The sequence below is a fragment of the Lathamus discolor genome, chromosome 1 (genome assembly GCF_037157495.1).
Source record: "Lathamus discolor isolate bLatDis1 chromosome 1, bLatDis1.hap1, whole genome shotgun sequence".
Lineage (NCBI taxonomy): Eukaryota > Metazoa > Chordata > Aves > Psittaciformes > Psittacidae > Lathamus > Lathamus discolor.
The window spans coordinates 123770375-123790700 of record NC_088884.1 but is presented as its reverse complement, the minus strand read 5'-3'; the positions used below and the strand labels follow the sequence as shown (position 1 = coordinate 123790700).

Below are 20326 nucleotides of genomic sequence, written 5' to 3'. Positions count from 1 at the left end.
CAGAATGTTAAGCCCTAATTGTATAGGCCAAATCTCCAGGACTCACAGAAGCCACATCTCCACCTGAAAATCACAGCTTTCCAGTCTAGATATGTAACCTATAAAGGGAAATGTGAAAACATAACTGTATGTGGCCTACAGCTGGGCCTCTGGTACTGAGCAGCTTGCAAGATTAAGCCTTTTCACATATAGATGTAAGTGATACTAACAATTGAGAGATTGGAAAAGATGAAGAATGCGCACAGAGGTGTGAAACAAACGCACAGCACAAATCACATCCCCTTTTACCAGAAACGCCCCGAGCCCCGGGTACACATGACTGCACGTCCCGAGGAGGCTGTGCAAATGTCTGCAGTCTGCCCATGCCACAAGCCTCCCCCAGGCACACTCACACCCCTACCGCCCTAATCGCGGCGGCTCGGTTCGTGCCGGGGCAGCGGGAAGCCGTGGCCGCGGCCTCCCAGCACCGCTGCACCAGGTGCGCGCCTGCAAAGTGACCTCGGGAGCGCGTTCGTTCCCCACTGCAGCATCTCCTCATCTTTTGTCGGGAATTCAGCGCGTTTCTCTCTTTAACAGGGCGTTGAGTCCAACGGCAGTGACACAGACACGCTTTGCGTTGAGCGCAGGCTGGCGCTGACGGCAGGTACCGTTACCGGAGCGCGTGTTTAAGGGACAGCGCCCGCCCGCTGCCGCTGGACCCGCTCCCAAGGCGGCAGACTCGGGCATCTCCGCCCCGCCGCTACCCGCCGCCAGATGAGGGAACCGCCGAGGGCCGCCCGCCGCAGTCCTTCCCCCCCCCCCTTACCGGGTTCATGCTCGCCGGGGCGGTCGGACACCTCGATGACCAGGAGCTCTCGGCCCTCGGCGCTGCGCCCCACCGTGTAGATCCTGGTGATGGCCGGGCACTGCAGCCACACGGCCACCAGCGCCTCCCGCAGCTCGGCGTACCGGTGGTACTCGAAGGAGATGCCCTCCTCGGAGCTCAGCCGCCGCCGCCGGCTGCTGCCCCCCGCGCCGTCCGATGGCTCCGCTGCCCGGCAGGCAGCCAGCAGCCCGCAGAGCGCCAGCAGCAGCGCCTGCACCCGCACCGCCATCCCGCGCAGCTGCCGCCCGTCCCGGCGGGAGGGAGTGAGGGAGGGAAGCAAGAAGGGAGGGAGCGGAGGGCGGGCGGAGGCGATGGGGAGGGACAGGGAGTGACCGGCCGCTCCGCCCCTCTCATCGGCGGGAGTAGCGGCAGCTCCGGTACCGCGGAGGGCGGAGGTGCGGGCGCGGCCCCGCGGTATCGGAGCCGCACGATGGGGGCGGAAGCCTCTGAAGCCGTCCTCATGATAATAATGCATTGCCAGAATTCGGGAGCGTGTTTTCCACATTGCTTCATCATTTGATTTTTCTGTCATGCGGAGCATGCAGGCAGTCTCACCCGGTTAACCCGCTATCACAAACCTGAGTGCCCCATGAAAGACTCAAACAGCACCACTGCAGAATAACACAAATGTATCTGGCCTCACAGGGAACACCGTAAACAATCGTCTGTAAGGTTGCTTTGCTTATCATCTGTGAGGTAGCTTTGCTGCATCACAGAAAGCAAAGGATAAAGCAAGACTTTGTGTTTCTGAGAATACTGATTTAGCACATCCCACTATGTTCGATGGGAATGAATGCTCATGTGAGGAACCATTTGCAATACATTAATAAATCACAGTCTCTTCTAGACCGCAGATACCAGAGGACTTCTGAGCCATCTGGTTTTTTTCAACCTGTTTTTATAGGCATAGGTGTTTAGACTATGTTGAAACAGCCCACAGGGGACACCTGATAAAAGAACAAGGCTAAATGCTAAAGAGCAACTTCCATATCAGTAGGTTTTATCGTTTTCAAAGGACACAAAGCCTCACTGCAAAATTTTGTGAGGTTCAACATTTTGAAAAGTTAGAAAATCACACATCCAACTCATAATTCTACAAATAGACTCTTGTCCTCAATAATTTAACGCAAGTTTTACACTACTCTTCTAATTGAAAAGAGTGAGCCTGTATCCACTTCCATCACCAGTTTATACTGAATCAATTTTCAGGAAGATTTGTTAATAATCCCTTGTGATCATACGGATATTTTCCTAAATTCTGGGCTACTAGTTCCAACCAATAAGATAATGAAAATAACGTCTTCTAAGAGAACATCTTCATGGACACTTCATGATATACCAACCATCTTGGAAACCCATCCAGCATACGTAACTCAAACCTGAAAATGCAACTACTATATATAAATACTTACTGCGTTATTTGGAACAAGAATCAAAGGTCAGTTCAACCAGTTCTCGCATCTTTCAATGCCAACAGGGTTCAGGGGCTTCTCTGTCTAGTTTAATTCCAGGGTTGCAAGAATGCAACCATGTGCAACGGCACCTTCAGAGCACTTTGTGGAGCCTTCAACTCTCCGTTCTTACTGCTAGAAAACATTGGGAGATGCCTATCATATCATGTCACATTAGCTCTGGGGTTATGGCAATACAAATGCAAATTTACTCTAAGGATTTTGCAAGATTTGGATGTACAGAGACTTCCTGGTATGTTGTTTTCTCTCCCCAAGATCACTGCTCAGACTAAGGACCACAGACGTGCCATCCCTCTGGCTTCTCTCCTCCTAATGACAGGAATGGTATCATAAATTTGTTCACAACTTCGCACCACTTTAGAATTATGTGCAATATGTGCAGCGACCTCAGAGCTCCAAGATGAACTGCAACTAAAGGCAGCTGACCTAGCATTCAAAAGATTCACATGATTTATCACTTTTGTTGGCTACATTCATCACAGGCTAAATATTCCTTGTTTTCTTCATCACTTTCCCTTGCGCCTTATACACAAAGTAAACAAATCTGCTAATGCTGTGATTTTAGACTTACACTGTCATTTTCTGGGAGAACTTTCTGATCAGACAAAAAAAACCTTTGTGCAGCGCAGCTATTCTCACTGGCTTCCTTTCAGATTATTTTTCCCAAAATACATCACTGAAAGGTACAAGTAGGCTCAGAAATCATCCATTTGTTCCAATCTCTGCAAGCAGTAAATCACTATTCATTACACAAAATTAGTCTCACAACTAGATCTGAATGGTATCACATTAATTTCCTTATTAACTCCCCACTCCTAAAAAATTAAGAGTACTTGTAAAAACACATGCATACACATATCTTGTGTGAAACAGAGCTCTTCATATACTATCAAATATTTCATTTTTAGTTTGCATTTACTAATTTCTTTTTAGTAGGAGATTACAAAAGACTGCTTAGATTCTCAGAGACCTTAGGCGTATTCGCAGAACTGAGCAGGAGGAATAAACTGATGACTTCCTTTGTAACCAATCCCTCCTCCGCTTTTTCATAGTTCAGTGATGATGACTATCATCACATGTGAAGCACAAATGTCCTTGTAACATGGAAAAATGCTTTGCATTTGCTTTAGTCTCAGAAGAATACCGTAACCCCAAGTGCATTCTCAGCCTATATGCATAACCATGCTCCTAGGTATGGCCTTGTAAGCTAATAATACTAATTAGAACGGGAAGTAGAGCCCAAGTGCTCCCTGTCCAAATAATGTTCTGATCAGCAGATTTCAAAACTGGATTATCTCTTTCTTATGTCTGTATATGATACAGAATAATAGATTATATTCCGTTAACAAACAGCCTAAATAATTCTGTAATGCTGAAGAGAATTTCATTGACATTTCCAAAAATACTTTTTTATAGACAAATACATATAAAAATATACACAAACATATATATAACATTCATGTATAATTATATATCACTCAATTCTTTTGGCCAAAACAACTTGCTGAATGTGATTCAAATGTTCACATACTTTGGACTTGCCTGAATTTGTCTTTTTCAGCAAGTCATGATTCATCAGCAAGTATATAAATAAATCTTAAAAAAAAAAACCAAACCAACCAAACCCTCACACTCACAGAGCTCTGCTTACAAGACTTAAGTAACTCTGCACTTTTTTTGTGTGTGGCAAGCAGGCTCAGGCAACTATTTTCTTTTATAACCCGAAAACAAAAAAAAAACCAAACCCCAAAATGTCCATTAGAAACAACAGAAGTACACTAGCAACAACAGAAACCTCAAAACACTCTATGATGGAGGTCAGATATTTAAATTATATTTAAACTACTTACATTATTAATAACAAAGTACTGTTAATAATTGTGCCATGGAAATACTCAGTAAACTTCTCTGGTTTATGTTTGGAAAGAGTGTGAGCTTGCACTACACTGCATAAAGAAGACAGTGTTTTCTAATACACAAATAAGCTGAACATAATGTGCAAGGGAGAAGTGTGTTCAGATCAGCAAAACCAAATCACTAGGCGGTCTTTAAGGCCCCCTCTAAGAAGGACTATTTTTGGCCTAATATCCAGTTATATCCCATTTTCAAGGCTAGGAAAATTCTGAAACACTGATTAGGATATTAACACAGAACAGTTATTCACAAAAAAAACCAGCTCTAGAACATGTATGTCCTCAGAGACCAGGTAAAAGCTGGTAAGCATTTTGATCAAGAAATCAATGCTAGGAATAGCTCAAATCAATTTCAACAAGAGAACAGTTGATCTGTGTTGACAGATTACTGAACAATTAGGTAGAGATAACTTGTGAGTTTTAAGAAGCTTTTACAAAACTTAGCTGCATGCTGATTATATAGCCATATCATACCTGGCAGCTCTGGTCACTCGAAGCTACGTCTTCAAGACAGAATTTTCTGTTACCAGCTTCCAAGAAGTCTTGCACAACTCAGTGGCTCTATTTCTGCAATGCTTGCAAAATAGGGTTGAGATATGGAAAGCTGCAGCTTTTCTAGTACCTAGAGAACAGGTTTCACATACGACATGTCAAAGGAAATATAAACTAATTAATTTGTAAAAATCCAAACACAGATGAGGCAGTTACATAGGAGGTTACAGAAAGGGAAAGGGGAAAAAACACCCCACCTTCCAGTTATGCATTGCAAGTCTGAATATTTCATTGTCTCCGCCTTTTAAATTACTTACCCATGTTACTGAAACTCAACCCAATCAGGTATTTAAGAGGTTACTGTGCTCTTGTGGGGGTGCTGAGCATCCTACACATGTACATAAAGCCTCTTTATAGACTACAACTTACATTTAATACAAAATGTACCTGACATTTGCACTTACATACTGCATATCTACACAGATGGCTCATTGCTGCCCCTTGTTTCAGTTTGCAGGAGTAACCACAGCTCCTAGCATGATGCTGGGGCCAAGACACTGAATTGCAATGCTGCTTCTAAGTGACGGCGTGGCTATGGCGCCAAACACTCTCATACATTGAAACTACCATGCAGGATCATTGTGAGGGTTTATAAAACTGGCTGAGAGGGTTTCTAAAAGTGGTGAGTCATTATCTAACAGCAGTGGTCAAATCCAGGAGTTAATTTACTCAGTGATTACATACATGTGAATCAAAACTCATTAAAATTTATCGATGACAAAGAATGGTGAATAATAAGGATATAGAAGCTCTGGAATGTGACTTAGGTTACTTAGTAAGTTGAACACATTTAAATATTTCAGAGCATAAAACTGCAAATTACACTTAAGAGCAAGAAATATAAACCACTCTGCAACAGTCTGTCAAGCAGTATTGCTAGATGCATTGAGAGATCCCAATAGAACTTGAAAATCTTTTCCAGCATAATGCTGCAGAACAGCTAATTTTGTCTTTGAATGCTGACAGAAGACAATATTTAAAGAGGAAGGATGTGATTATACCAAAGTGGTATTAGAGAGAATAGTGTAGATGCACAGCTCTGGTATCTACAGCTGAACCAAGACATCGAAAATTCAGAGACAAGGCACGGAAGTGATCTGAGAAACAGAGGATATGCCTTACTGCAGAGGACATGATATAATCCAGTTAGTGAAAAATACAACTGAAAAGCTATTTGTTTGCTGTGTTTAATACCTTCACATATAGAAAATTATAGCAAGAACCAATGATGAGAGGTTGCCTTCTCCCTGGACCTGACAGTTACACCTTCCAAGGGCTGAGACTTACCAGAAGGCTTCAGCTGACAGAGAGGGTGCCATCAGAAATGGGATGGAGATTTGAAGGCAGTGAACCAGACACTGTAGTTCGCAATAACTGCCTGTAGCTATAATGTAGGTTTCAGTAATAAAATTTTTCAATAAAAATGAACATTAAAAATTTAGAAATATATTACTTTTCTTCAAAAATATCTTTAAACACTCAGCAGTCATTTATTGTAAACTCACTGAGGAAAATAAATGGAGTCTCTTGATCTACCATTATAGTATCAATCATTATTAATATTTTCTGGCAAGCTATGCTGTAGTGCAATGTAAACCTCCTTGTTTAGTAAGTCATAGCAGCAGCCAAAACCAGTTGATTATTTTGCAATCCTAATCTTAAGAATTCATTACACTTTTCAAGTTTCCATGCGTTTTTGACACAAAGCCCAAGAAATTAATTTATTGCTTCCATAGGACTTAATTATTGTCATATCCTAAGGGACAGTACAAGCTGTTATTTCCAACAAATGACCCTTACTCAAACTAAACTGGACTTTCAAGAAGATAAAGTTGTGGAAAATGTTGCTCCCCCACTTAATCTCCTATCCTACCACTTTCAAGAGTTGAATCCGTCTCCTTGCTAAAAAGGATAAAGGAGAAGAGATTGTGTAAGGTTCTGTTGTGCCTTGTAAAGAGCCAAAACCTGTTACCCAGATCTTGCTTTTGTTTTTTATCATTGCACAAAACCCTCTTAGTTTTCAGAACTACACATATTCTATAGTCACTTTCACTAAATATGGAAAAAACCCACAGTCATTTAATAAAGGCCTAAAACCTCAAAAACATAACTGCCTAACTCAGATCATGATATGGTAAAAGATGCATATTAAAGAGGCAGGTCATTTACTAGCCAGCATCATCTTCAGTACTGAATGCAAGGTTCTGCATTTGAAAAGGTGGTAATAAAACATGGGTCTACTTGAGTCCTGCAGCAAAACAAGCTGGTAGTTTTCTAATGTGAGTTCCTCTGTTAAGAGTGGTCCAGTGGACACATTTTTTCAGCAAATAAAAAAATCTATAAATCACAGCTTGCATAATTCTCCAGGGATTTGTAAAAGAGGATCAAAACCACATTGTACACTTCAAGATGTAAATAACAAAAACAAAACAAAAAAATTGGCAATGGGTATTAGAAAAAAAACCCCAAACACCCCATGAACAACACCTGAAAAGATGGCCTAAGGAATGTGTTAAAATAACATCCTTATTTTCAAAACCTCTTGAAGAATGGAATACACATTGCAACTTTGTAAGTCGTCTATCAAGCTTTTAGTGCTCTGATGAAGCTCTCCAATAGAGACACCAAGCTTTTACAAATTTCTTTACTAGAGCATTTAAGCAATCGGCTCTCAGTTGTACACAATTTTGCAACTGCGTGCAAAGGGCATCAGCTAGGAGGCTGAGAAATAGTGAATAGGATCATGTACACAGGGAAGATCTGAAGCAATAGAAGCTCCTTGTGTTTTTAGGCTACGGGTACAGTAAAATAAAGCTAAGTATAGCTGCAGCTGCAGGATGAGTGGGAGTTGGCAAAGCAAAGAGGATAATGGCCATCTTTGAAATCTACTTAGAGGTCACTTCCACCATGGAAAGTTCAGGCTGGCAGTGCATATGGACTCACAGGTCTTAAATACCAGACTCTACTGAAAAATGAACAATACAGGGATTTCAGCTTCCATTCACCTGCCACAGTCAAGTGTTTTTACTTCCTTTTAGAGGCAAGGGGAACTGGAAGAACACCAGATTTCAACAGGGATACAGATAGAGAAGTAAAAGCTTTTACAAAACACACGCAGGAGAGGAATCTGAGCCACTCCCACATCTCAAGTAACATCTGAATCACTCTGAATGTCACCTTTAACACCTTGGGGTTTTGTTAGAAGCAGGCTCTCATCTGCACTTTCACAGGAAGCCCTGTTCTGGGTATTACACTAGACTACACGGTCTAGATTCAGCATCAAGATTCAGGTGGTCTTAAACTCTGTAAGCATCTCTAAAGGACATAAAGGGTAGATGAAGTGGTATTTTAGGTCTCAAAAGCCGCTGACATTGAAATACAAAGGGCAAGATCTTTATATGGGTTGAAGCCTTTCGTAAATACTTCCAATTATTTCCTGTGCAACAGACAAATATTTAGAATAGACTCAACAATATTAGTCTACTGTCTCTATTACTAGTACAACTCAAGTAGTGTATTTTGAGACTCTAGTTTGCAAAAGATGCAGCTTAACTTGAAAATGTACTTGGCCCGGAAGTTGTCACTACACCGAGTAGCTATGTATCCCAAGTCCTTCAATACAAAAACCAGCAGAATTTACAAGATGTGCTCCATTTCTTACTGCTGTCTCTGTAAGTAGCTCAACAGATGGAACTGTTTTAAGACTATACTAACAGAAAATATGCTTCTTCATTGAAGAGATGAACAGAGTAAGACGCTGTATCCTACATGTTTTTTATCACAACATTGTATTAAAAAACCTATGAAAGGTATAATACACTCATCAAACCAAACCACATTTATTTCATCAGTCACAAGTGCAAATATAGCAACAAGTCAGTTCAGCAAATTACAACACATAGAGAAGAATGTAATGTAAATGCTAAGTACACTGACAGACCAAAAGAGCAGCAAAAAAACACTTTCTTCAAATAAAAACTTCTATTCTTTTTACTTAGAATCTAAAATAACATAATAAATCCAGATCAGGAATGTCTCTGCTAATTCATGTTTAGCCACATATTCATTTATTAACAGGTTGCATTATCCAGTGTGCAGAAGACCTGTCCAAGCTTCCTATTAATAGACGTTTTGGTTTTAAGCAACTTTTACCCAATATTTAAATAATACAGTGCTGATACTAGTTAATATGTTCTGCTATTTGATATTACAAATTTAAGAATATATATTTAAAAAACTAAGTCCAATTTCAGTGTTCCTATACAATTCTACCTTGATCCAAAGTGGGCAACATTAAAGATAAAATTGAAATTTAGAAAAAAAAAATTGGATAGACACAAGTCATCTCAGATTTTTGCATCATCTTTAAATCTGTAGTTAAAATATATGCAGTACTTATGTATAAAATAGACAGCATTCCCATTAGGAAGATACTGCAGTGTAATTAGCCCATTTTTCCCTACCACTTAGTAGCCAAGGAACAAGATTTATGCTTAACACCCAATCACTATTTTGCTTCACAGAAAAGCAAAAGTTGACTACCAGTATTAGCATCAGAATTTTTACACCGGAAATTTAGTTAACCTTCTTCTTTGTTATGAGTTGTTGCTTCTTCTCTTTTTCTTTATAGGCAATGAATTGAGAGTCTGTACCAAAGATTCTGTCCCACCATGTGAAGGTTGAAGCGTAATTGCCGATGAAGTTCATGTGATGGAAGTCATGAAAACGGGCCCCAGCATAGAAAGGTATCAAATGAAGAGGGTTCAGTGGAACATCGTAGCCACTATGGCAGAGAAAAAAGCAAATATAGTAAGGATTTTTTCCAGACATAAACCACAAAATATAGACACTAACTTGTAATTTTTATGAAATAAAAAAAAAAACTCTGGTATGGTAAGGCCTTGAGGTATTCACTGCAATACTGGCTTAATACGAAACCAAAATCCCTCCTATCCTAGCCAAATGCTTCTGTCAACTATTCCAAAGTGGCTTTGGCACTCGTTGACCTTTTCAGCTCAGTTTACTAGGCAGTACAAAAACATTTAAGCAAGTCACCTAAAATAAATAACTAACTAAAATCACAGCTTTAACAGACTCAATTGCGTGATGTTAGGGAGGAGGAACAAGAAATTACACTATCTTTTAGTAACAAGCTATGAACATCAGCTCAGATGCTCATAAAACAGTATCTCAAATCAACTACAGTTGTTGTATTTCTCCTCTTATTTTCAGCTTGCTGCAAGTTCTTTAAATGTTTAACATTCAAAATATGTGATTAAGATAATAATAAAATCAGAACAGTTTGCTTTAGAGGGATTTCAACTCTTTAGCTTAATAGTACTGGAAAGCATCTTACCACCACCTAGTGGGGAAAGCACAAGATAGTTTGTTATAAATATCTCATGTGGACCACAAACTAAAATAGTAATTATCAAAGGAGATTCATATTTTGCATCAATTACTTTATGTTACGTCACAACATATACTTCTCAGTCTGCAAGCAATACGTAACTAAGCCAGCAATGATTTGTACAATGATTTTGTCCCACTAGAACACTTAACACTCAGCTTACAATAAGACACTATATGCTTGTAATACATAAATTTACAGATAGAAGGTCAAGTGTAATACTAGCATTTCAAAAATTAACTCTTATTGTCCTCATCCTCTTAAGCATAGGAAGGAAAATCTCATTCATTTGTAGGTGAACTCAACTGAGCCTACTGAGATTTGCACTAGCATTTTGGATCCAAATTTGAAGGAAGTCAGTTTTACAACAGAGAGGAGTCTTGCCCTTTGTATCTTCAATAAAAGCAATTTATATATTTATTTTAGAGACAGTCAGTGGTTGTATAGTCTGGGAAAAATGTCTGACAAAGCATTAAATGGAAAGAAATCTTGACTGGAATATCACTTTTTGCAATTGATTTTCAGTGTTCTAATACGTATAAGATCACTTGTACACCAAATATCAAGAGCCAGACATCCTAAAGCACCTAGCCTCTGAAACCCTCCTTGAGGTGCTCTAGCTGAGAGTCTACACTCTCTTAATTAGCAAGTCTTATTACTAATACTACCTCAAAATATAAACCAGTGGTAACCGTGCAGTTTATGTCATTCTCTGTAAGATGCATAAAAGCACTTCAGTGCAAAATAAATAGTAAATGTCAGTGAAACAGACAGGTAAGTTTGAGACAAACTCAGGGAGAGAGAAAAAACAATTATTAGCCAGTAATGAGGATTTCACCTGTGTACGTCAATGGTTTCCATCAAGCGACAGATTACCCATGCCCACAGAAGAATCACATGGTTACAGAAAACAACAATTCCAATAAAAAAGCCAGCTCCAAGGATAAGTGTTTCTAGAGGATGTGCGTATTCTGCTTGCATTCCAAATGGAGACTACAAAGAGACAACAGATAGGGAAACAGTCACCATTCTCAGTCTTAGATACCTCCAAATCAGAATCACCATTTTGTGGTACTCTCCCCTTCCCATTACCCCACAAGACTACAATAGGACAAACGGAATGATGTTATGGGCAAAGGAAATGGTATTGATTGAGCGAGGGCTCTAACACGGGTGTTAAGCTCCCTGTTGGGAAAACAGAAAACAGTATTCCAAGGTCTTAAGGATTATCATTCCATTAGTGATTCTAAACAGTTCACTACTAATAGAAAAGTTCAAAACTTTAATTTTGGCTCACCACTACCCTAGGCCAAAGCATTATTTCAGGAATATGAAAGTGTTTGGCAAGCTCCTATCAGCCTTGCTATGCATTCAGTCTCAGAAGCAGAAGAAAGAAGGAAGCCAAAATATTCTCAGAATCAGGATTCACTTGGAAATTTATTTTAAAAATAAAAACTCAAAAAACCCTCATCTTTAATGATATTTTAAAATACTGTTCAAATGCTATTTTAAGACTGAAATAACATATTCTTTCCTACACACACACCAGTCATTCCTACATCTAGTTTACCAAAAATTACATTCCATATACAGTTTTCAGAAGTAGTATAAAAAGAACAGCTTAAAAAAATTTAACCTATTGCTGAAGGTTCTAAGCTTGATTATTAGGAAATTATTTCTGTTATATAGAAAAAAGATTTGGCATAAGGGCAATTTTAAAATCATCACTTTTTACTACCAGGTGAAGTCTTTAGTGCAACAGCCATTAGACTAGAGATCACTTATGTGTGAACTGCTAAGCACTCTCAAGAATAATGGATAGAAGCTGTTCCTGCTGGAGACCTAAGTGGCTGCCAAAAGCAAGAGGAAAACAGCAGCTGCTATTGCAGGTGTACACAGATCTGCACGCATTAGCCACTACCAAGCTTCTCTATTATTTGCTGCCCATATAAATCACCCCCGACACAGTAGCTTGCAGTCCTTAGGCACACTATAGGTTATACACTGAAACACAGCAGTGCACAAACATAGCAGCACTGACTTCTGTAACTCAGAGACAGTGCCATCTAAACACAGCTATACCGACTGTAAGTAAGTAAGCTATACCAACTGTAAGGTGTAAGCACTGCTGCACCCTGCCTGGCTCAGAACAGTGCCATCGCCAGCCAAGCATAGCTCATTACCTTGCGCTCAATGCAGAACCACCCAAGTCTCTCTGTGCTCTCAACGCATTATGACACAACTGGCTATACTGCTTACAGAAGCCCACATCCAAAGCTATCCTTCCCCGAATCAAGTATGCTGCATATATGATGCACACAGAGGCTGTGCAGGAGCCGCCTGCCTGGATTGCGTTCTGGGGATTAGTACGCTCTGGATAACATAATAGGTGGTAGAGAACTGACAAACAATTGAAACCAGAAACCAACCGCTTCCCCTCCCCTAGCAATGAGACATATAAATACACTTTTGAAAGCCTGGTCCAACAGATAGGATCAAACTTTAGCAAGAAAGCAATCTTTCATTCCCATTAAATGAAATATAATCACAGGAGGTGTTTCAGAAACAGGGTGATCAGGCACTGGAACAGGCTTCCCCAGGAAGTGGTGGAATCACCATCCCTGGAAGTGTTCAGAAACCGCGCAGACAAGGCCCAGTGACATGGTTTTGTGGTGGACTTAGCAGTTCTGGGGGAAACTTGATGATCTTAAAGGTCTTATCCAACCTAGATGATTCCATGATTCTATGAAAAAAGACTTTCAAATAAGTTGCATAAAACTGCATATACTAAAAGCTATTTAAAAACAAAATAAAATCAAGGAATACATACAACAAACTCATGGTGAACCTTATGGATATACTTGTATATTCTCTTGTGATGCAGCAATCTATGCAGGAAATAGTGCCAGGCATCCTCAATCACCGCACATCCAAAACACTGGCCAACCAGGACATACCTTTAAAAAGCAGAAGAGTTATTAGTTATAGAATACACTACCAGATGCATAATCTTGAAAGAGAAAATAATTTATATGCTAGTAGGGATGGGAAATGTTTATGGCTATTACTGACTTTGACATTACCTTTTTAACATACTGAAAGTATTAATTACTATATACAAGAGCTATTGTGCTTATCAGCTCATATGTTTATATGCAAAGTGAGTTAGCATGCAATACAACAAGCTGTCATTACATTACACACACAATCTATAGAGAATACCCATAGAATGTAAGACCTAAATATAAAAATACAGAGCTGCATTAGCTATCAAACCAGACAGAAAATAGCTTTCCAAGAAAGATGACCTTCTGTTGTAAAGAACTGCTATTGTCAGAACACTGACATACTTTAAAACAAAGCTGAATTAGTTCTAAGTGCACCTCCTCCCCGTGTATGTCAGTTTAGTGCAAAAAAATAGAAGAATGTGAACAAGGTGGTACCTCCCCTCTTTCAACAAACACCCTGCTGCTATGGTATAAAATAAAGCGGAAGGAAGAAACAGGAAAAATAAAAAAAACCCTGGATAACACCCCCCCCCACAGTGTCCAATATGTAACCCACGCTATCACGAATCTTGTGTTGCTCCCACAAACTCCTTCTAATACCCCTTCTTCTGAGTATCAGAACAACTTGGGGCCATTAAAAAGATAGATCTAGAAAGCTCTAATAGCAGTTAAGCATCAACAGGAGCAAGATCAACAAATGTAGTTTTCATCATCAAAAATCGTTGTGTATTAGGTTTGATGACACTATCTGTTAAATATTCTGCCCCCAGCTGTATGCAACTCAGTATCAACACATGAGAAAAATGCACCTACCATCTAGGCATCTCTTCCCACCCATATGGAATGTTAAAATACTCTGTGAAGTAATAGGTGCCACAAATCAGAGGAAGTTGAATGAAAAAGTGATTGAAGAGGAGTGTTTTGAAACACTTCCACTGCTTTTCCCATGTTTCTGGTTTATCCTAAGAAGAAGCAGAAAGAAACAGTTATGTTACATATTTCTATGGCAGGTAACTGAAGTGCTGCAAAAATTACTTTGAGGCAGTTTCATTTCTCCTTGGAAGACAGATAGGAGGTCCTCCAATAATACAAATCAACTCAGGCAATACAAATTAGACAGTATTAGTTTCGGTTTCATCAAAACCTCTTGTTTTAATAAGCTAGCTTCCCATAAAACTTAAAGCCTCTCTTAACAGAGGTTGGCTGTCTTTGCCTGTTGCCTCAAATTATTCTTGTTATTCCAGTGTTTGCAATTAGCGGGAACATTTCACATTCAACAGTTTAACACAAATCAAAGTTTCTGTTCTTCGCGCCACAGAACGTATTTCCCATAGCTAAAATAATACAAAGAGAAGGTGAAGACAGAAGCTTGTGAAAAAATAAGTTGTCTTGAAAACACCCAGTTTTTGCAGAGAGACATTTTATTAATCTCTCTAATAATACCAGCTTCTGAAATTACTAGTTTGCAATTCATATCACAGTGAACTGGGGGAAAACCAATCATCTTTAGATACTGGATGTGCCTATAGGTACTTTGAAAGAAACACTTGCTAGTAAGTAAGCACACCATGTAATTCTTTTATAATACTAAGACAGACCTCTACCACCAAATGCTATGATTTTATTACACCTTCCTGTATAAACCTTTGCTGTCAGATTGACATACTCTTTTCTCCATATACCACCATGGTGGAAAGAATATCCTCCCTCAAAAAAACCCCACAAACCTTATTTCCTTCCCCAAAATCCACTTCTCTTTCTCCTCATGCATATAGCAGTTTTTCTCTGCCATTTCCGTAATGTCCGTGTGACAGAGAAAAAGGGGTCACATAAACTGGAAGCTATGAAACTGCAGTTATATTTTCTACTTTACACGTTCAAAAAAAAAAAATGTATCAGGAAATGTGTATTTCACAACTTTCTCTTACCTGCTGAATTTTGTACTTTTGCATGTATGGTATGAACTGAAAGACAAACCCAGGTACGCAGAGCAAGAAGTATGAAACTTCATGAACTAGAAGCGACCCCCAAGTTGCAATCTGGAACTTTGTGTAGTTATCCAACATGTAATTCCAGGCATTTTTAAATGGCTGCTGCAGGGGATTGTCAGGCAAGAAAGAGTCTATATATTCCACTGCCAGATAAGCAGAGTTCAAAATGTTAACGCTGTCGTTCATTGCCATTGTTCAAACATCAAGCATCACAATTACAGTTCTTCTGCAGTTGTCTGTAAGAAACCTGAAAATTTTAAGAAAAAATTGAATAAGCAGCAGTTAATTTTCAGTAAAACAAAACAGAATATTACTTACCTTAGCTGTTACCTAGTTTTAAAGTAAAAACAGGAAAGGAAAAGGAAAGGAATGGAATCAGCTCTCAAGTTCTGGCATTACATCAAGGGAGCAAAAGGATAAATAACTGAATTATTATCCAATTTTATTCCAAATTTTCTGCAGAATAATTGTATTCTTCACAAAAAGGTTCAAAACAGATTTAGACATTAAATTAACTGTGGCGTCTTGATTACCCAGCCTAATTCTTCTTGCAGCTGTGAGCCAGAACCCATGGAAAATACATCAACCCAGCAGACTACCTTTAAACAGCAGTAGGATTGAAATAATCAGCCTTTTGTAACTAATGGAGATTTCATCACAGCTCCCAAAAGCATAGAGGCAGCGTTCCTGCAGGTGCTCTGAACTTTTGCCACTTCCACAGAGTAGGCTGTTTCTTGGTTTGGGCTGAAAGGGACCTTTAAGGATGATCTAGTTTGAACCCTCTGCCATGGGACACCTCCCTCTAGACCAAGTTGCTCCTAGCCCCCTACAACCTGGCCTTGAACACTGCCAGGGATGTGGCAGTCACAGCTTCTCTGGACACCCTGTTCCAGTGCCTGACCACCCACCACACAGTGAAGAATTTCTTCGTAAAAACTAATCTAAATCTACCCTTTTCTAGTTCAAAGCCACTACCCCTTGTCTTGCCATTACAGGCCTTAGCAAAAAGTCTTTCTCCATCTTTCTTACAAGTTCTTTATATACTGAGCCTTCTTTTCTCTGTCCTGAACAATCCCAACCCTCTCTGCCTTTCTCTGTGGGTAATGTGCCCTCCACTCATTTTCGTCAGCCTCCTCTGCACCCCCTCTAACACACCCATCTTCCACTCTATAACACGTGTGCAATTCATAGGCCAAAGGATGCCAATTAGCCCTCAGCTGACATGTTCAGACTAGGTCCAACATGAAGAGTGCACCAAGCTTGGTATCCAACAACAGTAGCTACCATTTTTCTTTCTTAGCAACAGCATAAAGATGCTACTGTTTCTTAAAAGTAGATCACAGAATAATTTAAGTTGGGAAGGACCTTAAGATCATCTAGTTCCAACCCCCATACCATGGGCAGGGACACCTTCCACTAGACCAGGTTGATCTAAGTCCTGTCCAACCTGGCCTTGAACACTGCTAGGGATGCGGCAGCCACAGCTTCTATGGGCAGCCTGTGCCAGTGCCTCACCACCCTCACAGTAAAGAATTTCTTCCTTATATCCATCCTAAATTTCATTATCACTTAACCTCATCTTAAATACCATTTTATTAACTGTAAAGATATCATAGCAGATGCTAGGGAGGCTTACCGCCCGCGCTCCCAACCCGACAGGCACACCGGACTACTCACCCTCCCGAGAACCGGCTAGCCGAGATGCCAAAGGCCAGCCTATGCCTGGGCCGGGCTCCTCCACCCTGCCTAGCCGAACAAGGACCCCGCGAGGGAGCGGAGACCGTGGTACACGCACGCTGCCAGCGGGCAGTTGGCACAAACCGCTCACCGCGGGACGGCGACTGGGGGGAATGCCCAGGGGAGGCGGCGGGCCGCACCGCCGGCCCTTCACCCAGCGCGGCCCTGCGCAACGCAGTTACCGGGATGTGCCCGGCCGACAAACCGGGCGCCTGCCCCGGCACACCGGGTCGGGTCAGGTCAGACCGGGTCTCTCCCGCCCTCCCGCTCGGCGAGGCCCGCGTGCCCCCTCACCTCAGCTAGGTACCAGCGGCGGCGCCCGCCCGAGCAATAACAACAGCCGGGGCCGCCGGCTCTTCAAGTGCGCTCTCCCATTGGCCGCGCAGCAACGCCCGGCGCGGCGCCCATTGGCTGGCTGGAAGCAGCGGCGGAGAGTCAGGCGTGAGGAAGGCCGGACGAAGCTGCGATTCCCGCGTCCCGATTGGCTGAAGGGGTGGAGTGAGGATAGTGAGACCTCGGCGAGCAGCCAATGATGCGGGAGGGAGGCCGGGTGACGTAAAAGACGTGATGCGGAGGAGGGCTGTGCCTCAGGTGGGCAGAGGTGGGTGGGGAAGGCGCGGTCCGACCCTTGCGCCGGGGCCTGATGCCGCTCTCCGCACGTCCGAGCCGGGCGTGGCCGGCTGTGGGGGCTGCCTAGAAGCACTGAGGCAGGAGGAGGAGGAAGAAGAGGAGGAGAAGGGGAGTCGGGGTTCAGAGCACGGGGCGGAGGCGGCCGGGGAGATGGAAGCGTCCGTTCCCGAGGGGAGACCGCGCCGCCCGTTACCTCCACCCGCGCTGCCGTTAGAGCGGTGCTTGCGGGGACGGGCGGCGGCCTGATGCCAGTACACGGACTGCCCTGCTGAAGTCGGTAAAAGGGCTGAAATACAAGGGTGCAGCGTAAGAGCAATGAACCATAACGCCATTCATTGAGTGTGGTATGATGCAGGTAAAATAACACAAGTACAAATGTACAATGCTTTGCAATGCTTTATAGTGCAACCCACTACCTCGACTCACAATACATCATACACTATCCATCCCCAGCAAAATGTAATAATCCATTTAATTCAAGCATCTGTCCCCCCCAAATATTATTCTCAGCTATTACACTAATGTCACAGCTCTTAAGGTCCAGTGAAACTACCTGAGGTGGGCGTTATTTTAACTGAAAACCAAAGCTTTCAGAAAGACCTACAGCAAACCAGTGATAATTACATAACCAGTTCCTAAACCTTAATAGCTCTTTTCAGTTGGCTGACATTGGTTCTTTAGAACATCAGCTTGCTCTTATCTCTCTCCCCCTTCCTCCCCTCTTTCCCTCCCCCCCCAAGAATAAATCTCCCTTCACTTCTATCAAGATTTTTTGGTTTGATACTTGTATTGAGAAACACAAGTTTTAAGCGACCTGTTGGCATTAGGAAACCAATATACAAACTTTTATTTGAAGAAAATCTCAAATATGACAATAACTTTGGTCATGTTAAAAGGAGGCCATCCAAGAACGAATAAAAATGAGCTGCTTTATAAGCATGGCCACATACAGTATATTCAGATATCAGCTAATAGAAGCTAAGGTTACACGCATAAATAGGCCTTAGTACCATGCAAGTTCGACGAAATTTCATACATTCATTATAAATTTTCAGTTATTTTCATGCCAAATCACCTTTTGGATAAAAAGGTAAGAAAGAAGTAACATCTAAATGTGACCAAAATTGAACAGAAAAAAGAAATCAAAAGTACAGACAACATTTTTATTAAAAAGATCTCAAAATTACACCTGTTCAATGTTAATACCATCTCTGATCTCCTTCAGTGGGAATTAGTAGTAGTTAAGCATTGTTACATATCAAAAAATACAACTCTGTTTTACAACATAGTACCGACATATTCAAAGTACTGTGCCAAATTATAAATAGTAAAATCAGGTTTTGAAGAATTCCAATAGAAAGCAAGTTATGCTCACATAAACATATGCACATAGTATAGTTATGTAACAAAAGTCATATAAAAGGAAACAAATTTACCCCATGCCAGCTTGAATTACTGAGGTGGGATCCAATACTTACTATGAAGACTGACAGTTCATTCCTTTAAATATATTTATTAGTCTCTGGAAAAAATAAGACAAAAATTTACTTTCACCAGAATACACACCATTCTTCACTGACAATCCGTTTCTCAGTCATGACTGACATAAGTCGGTCCTTATGAAAGTAGCCTTTTTTATTTCTTTTTGAAGACCTTGCAGTAAAAAAAATTGTCCACCAGACTTCAAAAATTCAATCAGCTTCTGCACAACTGCAGAATGATCCTACACACTGCTTCTACCTAGAGTAATCTTCATCTGTCATCTGTAATGTAGACAGTCACATCTTCCTCTGTGACTCAAGGTGCAGCTACAAGTAGAGAAGTGCTTAGATACTCAGTCACTTCAAATACACTTGTTGAAGACTGCTTCTAGTGCATAATCAAGTTGAAAATCTCTTTACTGATCATAATGGTTTGTCAATAACTGTAACACCTGGAGTGAAGAGAAAAAGGCAGAAATCTTTAGGTAGTATTTTACAAAACTTTAAGAATATGAAAAGAAAGTTTTAATATAATACCTTGCAAGTAGCATAAACTGCAGTAGCATCAATGTTGATATTTTCCCTAATTTCCCTGACAGAATGCTGTCTGAATCAGTGCAAAGTTCTTAAAGTTTTTGTGACTTGAAAATATTTGCTATTACTCAAGTTTAATTTTATCTGTGAAATACATCATTAACATCCACTTAATTCATTTGAGAAACTGCAATTATTGAGGGAAAAGGTTCCTGAATCAGTTCTTGTTTTCTAAATATCACATCCCAAAGAACTTCAGAATTGGGCCTTTGCAGATTGCAACACAAATATCTTGTTTAAAAAAAGACTGGTCATACCAGAATCGTCTTTCTGACTCACCACTTATATGTTAAATCCCTATTGAGTACAGTTTAATACCATCTCTTAGCTTGTAGTGAATAATTGTTTGAAGTCATCATTCAAAACATACCCATCAGTTTCTTCACATCTATTCTGTTATCTTAGGCTTTACCTTAGACAGGACTTGGTTTTGATGCTTTGTCGAATTTCTTATTCTAGCAGTTATACTACAAGAATTCAGTTAAAAATCTGTCTACACACATTACCTGCATAGCTCCTTCCTGTACTCATACAAGATGACACAACCGTCCATTTATCAGTTGTTGGATTATAATATTCCACTGTTGATAAATTACAGGAACCGTCATCTCCTCCAACCACATACAAGAGACCATTTACAGCACAAACACCTAAAAAAAAAAAAAAAGGAAAC

General features: G+C 40.7%; 3 protein-coding genes across 4 annotated transcripts in view; all 3 read right to left on the bottom strand.

The window, feature by feature from the left end:
• Positions 1–1144, bottom strand: part of CPE (carboxypeptidase E) — a 57430-nt gene extending 56286 nt beyond the window's left edge. The window contains exon 1 of the mRNA XM_065693983.1: positions 806–1144. Coding sequence (XP_065550055.1) covers positions 806–1094 — 289 coding nt within the window. The 5' untranslated portion in view covers positions 1095–1144. The remainder of the gene's footprint in view (positions 1–805) is intronic.
• Positions 1145–8625: 7481 nt separating this feature from the next.
• Positions 8626–17348, bottom strand: MSMO1 (methylsterol monooxygenase 1). Of its 2 annotated transcripts, none has more exons than XM_065693959.1 (6): positions 17243–17348; positions 15149–15458; positions 14034–14182; positions 13043–13169; positions 11051–11205; positions 8626–9585 (listed from the first exon to the last, which is right to left on the bottom strand). In XM_065693959.1, exons 2-6 carry the CDS (start codon positions 15401–15403, stop codon positions 9378–9380), a joined length of 894 nt encoding a protein of 297 aa, XP_065550031.1. In that variant the 5' UTR covers positions 15404–15458; positions 17243–17348; the 3' UTR covers positions 8626–9377. The 2 variants fall into 2 exon arrangements, with proteins under 2 accessions (XP_065550031.1, XP_065550041.1); XM_065693969.1 differs by lacking the exon at positions 17243–17348 and adding an exon at positions 16889–17230.
• A 1047-nt stretch (positions 17349–18395) lies between these two features.
• KLHL2 (kelch like family member 2) overlaps positions 18396–20326 on the bottom strand; it is a 60117-nt gene continuing 58186 nt past the window's right edge. The window contains exons 14-15 of the mRNA XM_065693951.1: positions 20160–20303; positions 18396–19511 (exon numbers count right to left, since the gene is read on the bottom strand). Of these exons, the coding sequence (XP_065550023.1) occupies positions 19483–19511; positions 20160–20303 (173 nt within the window). The 3' untranslated portion in view covers positions 18396–19482. The remainder of the gene's footprint in view (positions 19512–20159; positions 20304–20326) is intronic.

What these genes read in the sequence shown, in the direction of transcription:
- MSMO1 (XM_065693959.1), bottom strand. Translation starts at nt 15,403, where the DNA reads ATGGCAATGAACGACAGCGTTAACATTTTGAACTCTGCTTATCTGGCA. An exon ending in TGGGAAGAGATGCCTAGATG is followed by an intron (nt 13,170 to 14,033) that starts GTAGGTGCATTT and finishes TGCTTTTTAAAG; the next exon opens with GTATGTCCTGGTTGGCCAGT. An exon ending in GAAACCATTGACGTACACAG is followed by an intron (nt 9,586 to 11,050) that starts GTGAAATCCTCA and finishes TCTCTGCCATAG; the next exon opens with TGGCTACGATGTTCCACTGA.